At 45.0% G+C, this 11,014-nt stretch overlaps 1 protein-coding gene across 1 annotated transcript in view; it reads right to left on the reverse strand.

Moving 5' to 3' along the window:
* The window catches only part of AADAT (aminoadipate aminotransferase), a 77,080-nt gene extending 67,693 nt beyond the window's left edge, over positions 1-9,387 (reverse strand). Inside the window, exons 1-5 of the mRNA XM_083398068.1 lie at positions 8,859-9,387; positions 4,919-4,991; positions 4,466-4,571; positions 2,659-2,827; positions 2,068-2,200 (exon numbers count right to left, since the gene is read on the reverse strand). Coding sequence (XP_083254194.1) covers positions 2,068-2,200; positions 2,659-2,827; positions 4,466-4,532 — 369 coding nt within the window. The 5' untranslated portion in view covers positions 4,533-4,571; positions 4,919-4,991; positions 8,859-9,387. The remainder of the gene's footprint in view (positions 1-2,067; positions 2,201-2,658; positions 2,828-4,465; positions 4,572-4,918; positions 4,992-8,858) is intronic.
* Between the last annotated feature and the right edge of the window lie 1,627 nt (positions 9,388-11,014).

Below are 11,014 nucleotides of genomic sequence, written 5' to 3' on the forward strand. Positions count from 1 at the left end.
AAACAGTACATATTCAGTACAGTGGTACCTCGGGTTACATACGCTTCAGGTTACAGACTCCGCTAACCCAGAAATAGTGCTTCAGGTTAAGAACTTTGCATCAGGATGAGAAGAGAAATCGTGCTCCAGCGGCACGGCAGCAGCAGGAAGCCCCATTAGCTAAAGTGGTGCTTCAGGTTAAGAATGGACCTCCGGAACAAATTAAGTACTTAACCCGAGGTACCACTGTAATTACATGCAACCTATTAATAAAGAACAATTACTTTGTCAGTTTCAAAACTGCATAGATTATGATGTGAAATGCAGCAATTCTACTCTAAAAACAGCAATGTGGAATGGAAACAGCCTCCTGAGAACGGGGCTTGTGTACTTATATCTAACTACAGATGTGCCTGGGACATTTTTGGTGTTTTTACATGTAAGAAATGATGCTGATGATGTTCTTAACTTGGGTACTTGCAGCCACCATCACTGTTTGCCTCTTCCTCTGCCTGGGTGTTTGTAAGCCTGGATGGAGTCAAGAGGAGGACAGATAGGGCTGGCCCAAGACATTTTGCTGCCTGAAGGAAAGGGTGAGAAATTGCCTCCTCCCAGTCCCATTCGAGGTTCAAAAGCTCAGCGGACCACTGAAACTTATTTCAACATCCTCCAGTGCACCCCAAGGCAGTGGCTTAGTTAAGCGGCTGCAAGACAAGTTGCACAGCACATGCACACAACACAGGGCTTGCTGCCCTTCAATATTTTCCACCTGAAGCGCCACCCTCATGCTGTTTCATGGTAGGGCCAGCCCTGAGAACAGAGCAGCTTGGATTAAACAGGCAGGCTGATACTGAGCTGAAGAGGAACTATTCCCAGCAAAAGATGTGGCAGTTTGGCTGCTTTTGGTTCTTCTTCTCTTGCCTTTAGGATTTCTGAAAATGGAGCCTTGCCTAATTTTCAAAGAAGTTCAAGATGGCTTACCCCCCCCCCAAAAAAAAACCAATGAGAAAAATAATAAAATCTCTATTAAAATCACTAATGTTAACAAATCACAAGGACCAAATTAGAGGAGATGAAGGAGACCCATGATCTGGAGGGAGGGAGCAGGCAAAAACTGGAACAGGGTCATGGTGCTGGAGAAGGGAACTTAAACTTCCATCGGTGCTATTTTCCAGATGCAAGTCACACACACCAAAGCTCCTATTTGTCCTGCTTGTGAAAACATGCAAGTTGTTCATGTCAGATGTATCTAATCTTCTTCAGCTAGAGCTCTGGAGAAGTGGCATGGCAGACTTCCCACAGTGCGATCCTAAGCCTGCCTACTCAGAATTAAGTCCTGTTGAATTCACCCAGGCTTGCCCCCAGTAAATTGAGTTAGGACTGCAACCTCAGTTGGCAAAGGAATCCTTCGAAGATAAGAATTCAGGTAAAGCTGAGTTAAACATTTAGGAGGTAAGAACTATGCTGACACCATATTAAAAGTACATCTGTATGGATCCTAAGATATTACCGTATTTTTCACTCTATAGGACACACTTTTCCCCCTCCAAAAATTAAGGGGAAATGTGTGTGCGTCCTATAGAGCGAATGCAGGCTGCACCACTAAGCTGAAAGGCAGAACAGGGAGACGGAGCGCTGCGGAGGGCTCCGTCTCGCTGTTCTGGCTTGGGGACGGCTGCGCGCAAAGCCTCTCCAGGACAGCGGGGTGAAGGCACCCCGCTCTCCTGCAGAGGCTAGCAAGGCTGTTCCCAAGCCAGAACAACGAGACGGTGGGCTCTGTCTCGCTCTTCTAGCTTGGGGACGGCTGTGCGCAAAGCCTCTGCAGGGCAGCAGGGCGCTACGCTGCAAAGGCTTCAGGGATCTTTGAGGCTGGGGGTGGGGGGAAGCAGCGCTTCTCCCCCTCCTATGGTCCGGTGCGTCCTATGGTCCGGTGTGTCCAATAGAGCGAAAAATACGGTATGTCAATATTAGTGTGTTTTATCTACCAGCCAGTAGTTGAATCTTTGAAATGCAAGGTAACAATGCATTGAATTGAGGAAAACAGGGAATAATTATCATAACCTTCAACATATATTGCTTTTGTCTTACTTTACTCAACCCTTCTTGACTGCCGGTGGTGACACACAACTCCATTTTCCCCTTTTCAGGCTGATACTCAACAGTTGGAGGGTTGTGAAGATTCTTCTGCAAATCCTTCAGCCAGGATAATAGCTCTGGAATGCTAAGCAAACATTTCTCTTTCAAATCGTTGCATCAATAAGCTCCTCATAATAATGCATTACATGTCCCCTTTCAAGATTCTCATCCTTTATTGATCTAACTTTAGATCTTGGTTGAAAATATTTTTGCCTCAAGCAATTGGGAGAGGGAGAACAAGAATGGATGCAGCTGCCTGGCCAGAAATGTTAGCCACCACTGTCTTACAGCCTGGTGCTGCTTCAGGTGCAAGGGACTATCCAAGGCCTACCCATAGAGCTGCCACTTCCATAAAAGCTTCCCTGTTCCCTTGCTACTAGTATAAATTTTCACCAGCAACAGCGAAGAGGGTTCCTGTGGTGGTACTCTGTGCACTTCCACAAAGGAGCATGGGACACTGTGCCTCTCTGGCCAGGATTTATTTGCAACCCTCCTCTTGCTATTTCAAAAACGCCACTTGGATCCACGAAATCTGTAAAATACCCTGCAGAGGCTGAATACTGGAGAGCTCTCTTCATTAAGTCTTCCCCAATTTCAACCGTTGTTCCATCTCCACTGGTAATTCTAGCAGTTTTGAAGGGGAAAGTATTGGGGTTTGGTGCCCCTCCAGCCAGAGAAATCAGCGATGGAGGAGACCTCTGCATCAATTCAGCTAAAGTAAAAGAAAAGCAAAAAGAGAAGAATGAAACTGAAGATCCTGTATCAGCAGATACTTCCTTTTAAACCCCTCCTGCATTTAACCCCCTCCTTATTTTAATTATTTAGATTTCCTACATTAAGGTTACCAAATGTCCCCGTTTCCCAGGCACAGTCCCTGGATTTACCAATCAGTCCCCATACAGAAGGCATTGAAGTTGAAAAGCGTCCCCGGATTCATTGAAAAAAATCTGGTAACTTTATCCTACATACTCTATCCCAAGCTGTCTGGGCAGGTAACAAAAGTAAAATGCAGAAAAATGGGAAAACTGTATAACCAAGAAGCTCATTCAAATCTAAAAGAAACCTCTACAAACATTAGTAGAAAGCTAATGTGCATATGCCTTCTGCATATGAAGTGTGTGAATGAGCCATGACCTCTCCCTAGTGGTGGGTGGGGGAACAATTCAGAAAAGAGAGTGTTATTCAAGCTTCCACTGGTGCGGGATCAGGAAGCCAAGTCCTGTGAGCAACTAATGAAACAGCTGGGTATATGTTTCTCACGTGGAGAAGAGCAGGTGAAGGCGATGGCAGCAGTCTCCAAATATATAAAGAACTGCCTTGCAGGAGATGGAACAGACTTGTTCCCTGCTGCTCTGAAGGGCAACCAATCAGTGAAAACTGTAAGGATACAGATTTGGCCTAAGGAGCAGGAGAATGTCAGAAGAGTCTGCTGATTCAGGCCAATGGCCCATCAAATCCAACTTCCTGTTCTCACAGGAAGTGGCCAACCAGTTGTTTTCAGGAAGTCAGCAACCAAGGCATGATTGCAACAGCACTCTGCCCATCAACTATTCTCAGCAACTGGTTACAGTGGTACCTCGGGTTAAGAACTTAATTCGTTCTGGAGGTCCGTTCTTAACCTGAAACTGTTCTTAACCTGAGGTACCACTTTAGCTAATGGGGCCTCCCGCTGCCACTGTGCGATTTCTGTTCTCATCCTGAAGCAAAGTTCTTAACCCAAGGTACTATTTCTGGGTTAGCAGAGTCTGTAACCTGAAGTGTCTGTAACCCAGGGAACCACTGTATACAGGGGCAGTCTTCCTAAAGATAAAAGCCATACAACAGCGGGACAGAGGAAGTAATGGGCTCTTTGCTGGGGGTGCTAAGCAGTGGTTGGATGGTCATAGGAATGCTGTAGTTGCGTCCTGTGTTGTAGAACCTGCACTGAGTAGTGGGTTGGACCAGGTCTCTTCCAACACTGTAAAATGATCCTTTGATAGCTCAGGCCAGGCGTTCCCAACCTGGGGCCCTCCCAGCTGTTTTGGACTACAACTCCCAGCTGGGGCTGATGGGAGTTGGAGTTGGATACCTGCGGGGCCCCCAGGTTGGTAAAGGCTGGCTTAGAGCATTGTTTAGGGCATAAGGGTGCCTGTGTTGGCCCTTCTGTTATTGCTCTGCATACCTGTGGTGTCAAACCACATAGGCTGATAGTTTAGTGAGCTCATTTATATGCTGCCCACATAAAGTGGCAAGGAGGTCAACTCAGCTGGGCTCTTGCTTTCTTCACCTATAGGGCTACCTACCACAAAATCATATGAACAACCTAAGGAAAATCAGAGGTTCTGGTTCGAGCGACAAAGTATGTACTTACTGAGGAGCCTTATCGGAGATGCTGTTCTTGCAGCACTGACTGCAGTAATGAATCGTGAGTAATTCATGCCTAAATCGTCAAGCACCGGACTTGGCCTCCAGATAAACTGGACAATGGTTAAAATACAAAGCAATAAAAAGAAACAGTTTTTTTTCATTATGCTATTTAAAAACATCACTATAAACACTCTAAAAGAGCACTGACAAAATCTATGGCACTAGTTTTGCCAGTGGGACGTTGATATGTAATGCATTATTTCTGTATAAGCTGTATAAGCTGATCTGATTAGCTTTGCTTATTGAGGTTTGGCTGACTACGAAAGAAAAAGGGGGAAGCGATACAGGTAATAGATCTTTAGCTTAGTTCTGTTTATTCAAAATTCCTAAATATTCTCATGCCACTATGTGGCTTGTACTGATAATAGAAAGGGTAGCTGTCGTAGCATAAACATACCAAAACACTCCAGCTGAAGTAGATGTGTCTTAAAGGTGCTTGACGTGAGCTGGATCTTGCCCTTTGTGCTCAGCTGCATTGGAAACACATAAGAGTAAAGCAATGTTATATAAAATTAGCAAAAATCAGTTACAATACTACACAAAGGAAAGGTTGGTTTAAGAGTGGCTAATTTGAACGTTCTTAAAAAGCAAAGGTTTTGCCTTCCTTTCTCATGCTTGTTTAGAAGGTCCAAAGTTGAGCCTACATGATGCATCTATCACTCTCCCATTTCTTGCCCCCAAACACCTGAAGCTACGCTAAGAGGATAGATCTTTCAAATCCCCTGAATTGCTGGTAAACAAATGGGCCTATTTTCAATATCAAAGTTTCCTTCCGCATTAGGGATAAATAAGGCGGCATATTACTTGGTAGTATTGCACTGATTAGTATGATATTTTCTCCTCTTTCTATGGTTAATTCCTCAAAAGTCTAATCAGTTCTACAAACACCACTACTCGGTCAGTGTCTTAAAGATGAGCCACACAACCCCCAAATTGGTTATCAGCACCCAGAAAAGTCAAACTGCACTTTAATTGGCTGTGCAACAGAGTCATTGTCCAATTGCTTTTCTCTTGCGGTTAGATCAATTTTTCAACACGCGACTGATATTTTTGTCTGTTCGCTTCATCAAACACTGAGAATTGATCCGGCTGTAATTAAATGGAAGCTTTTCCACAAAGTCAGAAGTAATTGGCTTTGAATTTGCTGCATGCTCAGATCTCTTACATGAACCAGATCTCAGTTAAGTCACAATTCAGCCCCGCTTTAAAGTAAGTAAATCAGATTTTATTATAATCAGTGAATTGAGAAGGTAGAGGACAGGTGATAGAAGCTGCATGTTCTGCTTCTTTCTATTTTATCCATCTGAAAGCAGTTGAGGGGTAACTGTGACCTTCATTTCCCCCGTTACTTCTAGGCAGAAACAAAGATAAAACAGACTTAGAGGCATGACAACTGTGCAATCTTTACAAGAACCTGCCTTTGTTTCTTCAGCTGTATATATCTACACTGCAAGCAGTCATGGGATGCCTCAGCACATCAGACTGGAAGAAAAGATCCTGTCTCGAGAAAGAACAACAGAAAACAGTCTTTCAAAATGTTTTCAAACAGTGTTATGCCTGTCTACTCAGAAGTCTGTCCTACAAAGTTCAATGGGAGTAAGTTCCAGGTGTGCAGAGCACTGCAGCCAAACTGATTTCCCCTCCCAATTTCCTAGCTTTCTACCTTCAACACAACCACATATTCTAGCAAAAAAATACTTAACCTAATGTTTGAAGCTTCCCTTTTGTAAAAATAAACCAGGATCCATTTAGTTAAAATGTAAACGAATCCGTGTGTATGCATGTGCTGAGAGAATCAAAAGATTCAAAAGTGCTTGGATGCTGAGCGGTCTCTTTTATTGAATTCATAGAAAATAAGTCTGTATCAGCTGAGAAAACACAGTTATGTTCTACTATCTGCTTTACAAATTGCAAACAATTTTATGGAAGTAGTTCTTTATGCTCCATCTCCTTGCTGAACATTTTCCCTTTGTACATAAAAATTATTCTACGTATTTATGTTGAGGGGCGGGAATTAAAATCCTCATTTCATTATTCACTGCAGCAGCAAATGATCTTCCATATAGCAACGATTTCCCTGCTGCAAAGAGAGTATCCCCACCTCCACCCACAATAATCCAAGACTTGTTACCATACAGAAGGACTGTATTGTCTAATTTTGCATCCTTCCTATTTAGTGTTGACAAATAGGTTTGTGTAGGAAGCTGGCATGTTAAAAAAAAACTGTGTTCACACAGAACAAGCAAGAGAGAAAGGGAATGTATTCACAAGACTGATACTGACACTTGACAAAACCACTATTCCAAGTAGTTGAGTACTGGAAATCTACTGATCAGTTTGAAGGCATGCAGCTTCTTGTTTCCTAGAGGTTTAAACCTGGTGCATGTATAGTGAGGAAGTCCTTCCAAAGTATTCCTTCAGTGCAGCTGTGGAACAGAAATTTTGGTAGTTTAGACCACAGGTGTACCTAGGCTCCTTTGCAACCTTGGCAAGGAGCTAGTAGTGCCATCTGACTGGTGAGGGGCCCCCACAGGGCTGCTGTGACAGAGCCAGAGTAGAGGTGTGATTTTAACATCCTTGGTGGGGGTCAACCTAACCAACCCCTAGGTACACCCATTTTAGACTGCGATTCCTTGACCCCTGTAGTAGTGGATATGTGTGGAGAGACCAGGAATGCCTCCAGGCAGAGGCTTACTATTGCAAATGGGGTGTTAGCAATAGCTGCTGCTGCTTTTTTAAAGGTAGTGGGTTTTTCCAGAAAAGGTAAATCTGGATTAAGTGAAGGAAAAATATAGGCTGCCATTTTTATGTCAACATTATGTGGTGTCTGAAACCGATGCGCCAGAATGAGGGGCACCACCCCACAATAAACACCTGTCCGGAAGGCTCTAAGAGCAGCATAAATACAGGTTACTGGCAGGCATACAGGACTCCAATATGCCTATGTAGCCAGGCATTGTGAAGAATGGTACCTGTTCGTCATACTGATGTTTGTGACTTGCTGTAGCATCTGCACCTGTGATGGGCAAGCAGAGCTGACAGAAAGACTTCAGGAAGCCTCTGTAAATATGACTGTGGGGCACACAGGACTGCTTGGCTATAAGTTTGGATTTTGAGGGCAGAAAACATTCCAGCAGGACTCTGTTCCACCTTGCACTTTCTAGAGCTGTGGTTGCTCCCAGGGGGGCAATTTGATTTTTAAGGGGGGCAATTTGAGAACATTTAGACCAAGTTAATGGTCTTCTAGGCTTCCTCCATGTGAACAGGAGTTTGCTTTTTTAAAATAATAAGTATTATATGTCACGGGTGCAGGGCAGCAGATTTTAGAGATGCTTAGGTGGGGCATAAGGGAAGCGGGTGGTGCTGTGGGTTAAACCACAGAGCCTAGGACTTGCCGATCAGATGGTCGGCGGTTCAAATCCCCGTGACGGGGTGAGCTCCCATTGCTCGGTCCCTGCTCCTGCCACCCTAGCAGTTTGAAAGCACGTCAAAGTGCAAGTAGATAAATAGGTACCGCTCCAGCGGGAAGGTAAATGGTGTTTCCGTGCGCTGCTATGGTTCACCAGAAGCAGCTTAGTTATGCTGGCCACATGACCCGGAAGCTGTACGCTGGCTCCCTTGGCCAATAAAGCGAGATGAGCACCGCAACCCCAGAGTCGGCCATGACTGGACCTAGTGGTCAGGGGTCCCTTTACCTTTACCTAGGTGGGGCATGGCAAAAAAAGGTTGGGAACCACTGTTCTATAGTCTCTCGAAGATGGCCTTTTGGTATTAGCTGCTATCTGATCCTTTTTAGCTGAAGAAGCAAGCTCTGCTATTAAGAAGAGACCTTCTCCAGACACCCACGACCCTTGACGTGCACCACTTTCCCTTTGCGCGCCTGCCCATTCCTTTCGCATTCTAACCATTTCCCCTCCTCTATGCCGACTCAGCGGCAGGGTCCCCTCCCGGAAAGCATGGTCCACGTGATTAAAAAGAGCGACTCCGAACATGCGCAGAGCGCACACCGTCGCATTCCCACAAGGGGTAAACAGAAGCTTGACAGGCGGCAGCGGAGAGGTTGAAACGTCAGCTCTGGCTTGCTTCTCCGCGCTAGTTCAGCAGCAGCAACAACGCCAACAGCCGCTGCTGCAAAACGTCCGGGGATCCAGCAAGTCTGGGATCTGCGTGACGCGCAAGGGGCGTCCGCTCGCCAACCTCGCTCTCCATTGTGCTGCTGCTCGGCCCGAGAGGGGGCTGCCAGCTCCGCGGTTGTGCAGCCTGCAGGGAGAGCTGGAGCTCCGGCAAAGCGCAACGGCGGAGCGCGGCCGAGTCGCCCGGCCCGGCGCCATACTAACCTTTGCCGCCAATGCTCGCCGCTGCCAACCGGGCCCTGGCGCGCCTGATGAAGGAGCCGCCGCGCCGCCGCCGGTCTTTTCGGGGCCCGCCTCTCCGTCGCCAATTACGGCCTGCAACGCCGAGGAGCCGCTTGTCTAGCCTTGTCCCTGGCTCCCCTTCTGGGCATGCACGCGCGCAAGCTCGCTTCCAAGAGAGCCGACCTTGATATGGGCGCGAAGAAGCGTCAACATATCCCCAACTCAAATAATGCGGGTGGGTGGGAAGGAAGCCGCTCCTCCCTTTGACTTCATTAAAACACACACACATTCTGTATACTTTCCAATTAAAATTTAACACCACGCTAAAAAACACACCGAACATTAACAGCAGAGTTGGATCTGGACCAGAAAAAGGAAAGTTTTCTGTTCGGCTGCTTAAAGCTCACTAGCAAGAATCAATGTGTGCAGGCATGCTGTTGAACATGTGCAGAGTTCTACCTTTCTTTCACTGTTGCTGAAACCTTCCCCGGGCCCCAAATAAAAGGTGTATGCTACTCGCATGCTGTTGATCATGTGCAGAGTGCTACATTTCTCCCACTTGCTGAAGCATCCCCGGGCCCAAAATAAAAGGTCATATGCTGTTGAACATGTGCAGAGTGCTACCTTTCACTATTGTCGAACCACACCCAGTCCCCAAACAGCGTTATTGGCTTCCCAAGAATAGATGGTGTAATTTTTTGTCACAGGGTACATTTTATAAGATGCTTGCAATGTGTTTTATTTTATTAAATTCCCTTATACATTTTTTAAAATACCTGTACGCTTTAAAACAGATATCCAGTTAGCTGATCACTCTAAAACCCAAAGGGAAAGCTATTAAATGTTTAAACATTTAGAATGAGTGGAGCATGAAAGGTTAAAAAGCTGGCATTCCTACCATATGTATTTATGTGTGTTCACTTGAATTAAGCATTTTTATCACCTCAGTTTTTGTTCCAAAGTGATTGGGGGGAGGGGAGAGAAAAGAAAATTGCCAATTTTCTAAGGGATTATGTGCCAAGACTTTACCCAAGGCAGTTTTTAGGATTTAATTTCAGTGCTGTGCCAGCAGGCTCTCAGTCAAGTCCTGTGATACGAAAACGGTTTTCGTTTCTGTTCTTTTAAAGGCATATAGTATGTGACCTAATTCTGCAGGAGATTTCAGGTTGCCTTCCTATGCTCTGTTTTTGCACTCTTGCTTAACCTTAAAATAAGTAATGCAATGTTGCTTCGTGTCTGACGGTCCATTTGTGGTCTAATTATTTGTTCCCTTTGACCGCTAGATGTCGCCTGTGCACCTTAGTTTGTGAGTGTGTGTGTGTGTGTGTGTGTGTGTAAAAAGACAAGTTCCAAGCAGAACTGTGCCAGCTTATTCCATTTGATAGTAATTGCTTCACTGCAGGCAGTTTGTGAAATGGGAAGGAATGAGTCCCGCTTGAGCTATTACCAGGCTGAATTTCATTGGAAGGGTTAACTCCAGTCAGGAGCCATTAGCAGTTAGCGAAATAACTAAATACAGAGTGTATAGAATGTGATATTGTTAGATTGCCTTCACAAATGTGTGCATATGTAAGGCTTGCTTTGACATCAGCAAGGAAGTGATAGATGGTAAGAGAACAAGTGTTACAGCATTATAAAGTCAAGAGAGTCCTGGAGTCATGTGACTGCTGGTGCTACTAAGCATTTATTCAGTATCGGAGCCGTGTGCTAGGCAACGCTCAGCACCCAGCTGGTGTTCTTTAATAGGAGAAACATGTGTATGGTCATCTTTAGCTCTTCATTGGGTTCTCTTTTAGCGGTTCTGCTGTGCAGCACAGCATATGAGAGCCACCTGCTAAAAAGCTGTTTTCGCCTTTCGAGGTGTGTGCAAAGAGCACAGCGAGTGGTCCTGTGACTTGAAGGTCTAATGACGCTGGTTTTTTTTAATTTTAAAATTTAGACGTGTTGTGTTAAATTTCTATAGATTTTGTACATCGTGGCCCATTTGCAATAATGAAAATATTTTTCCATGCTGAAATTCAGTAATCTGTGTCCTATTTCTTCAATGAAACACTAAAGGGCTGCTATTTTATCTCAGTTCTGAGTGCATACAGTACTAAACCTCCTTTAACCATTTTATCCATGATGAGGAAGGTTAA

Source organism: Podarcis tiliguerta (genome assembly GCF_965153285.1).
Source record: "Podarcis tiliguerta genome assembly, chromosome: 9".
In the NCBI taxonomy this organism is placed as follows: Eukaryota; Metazoa; Chordata; class Lepidosauria; order Squamata; family Lacertidae; genus Podarcis; species Podarcis tiliguerta.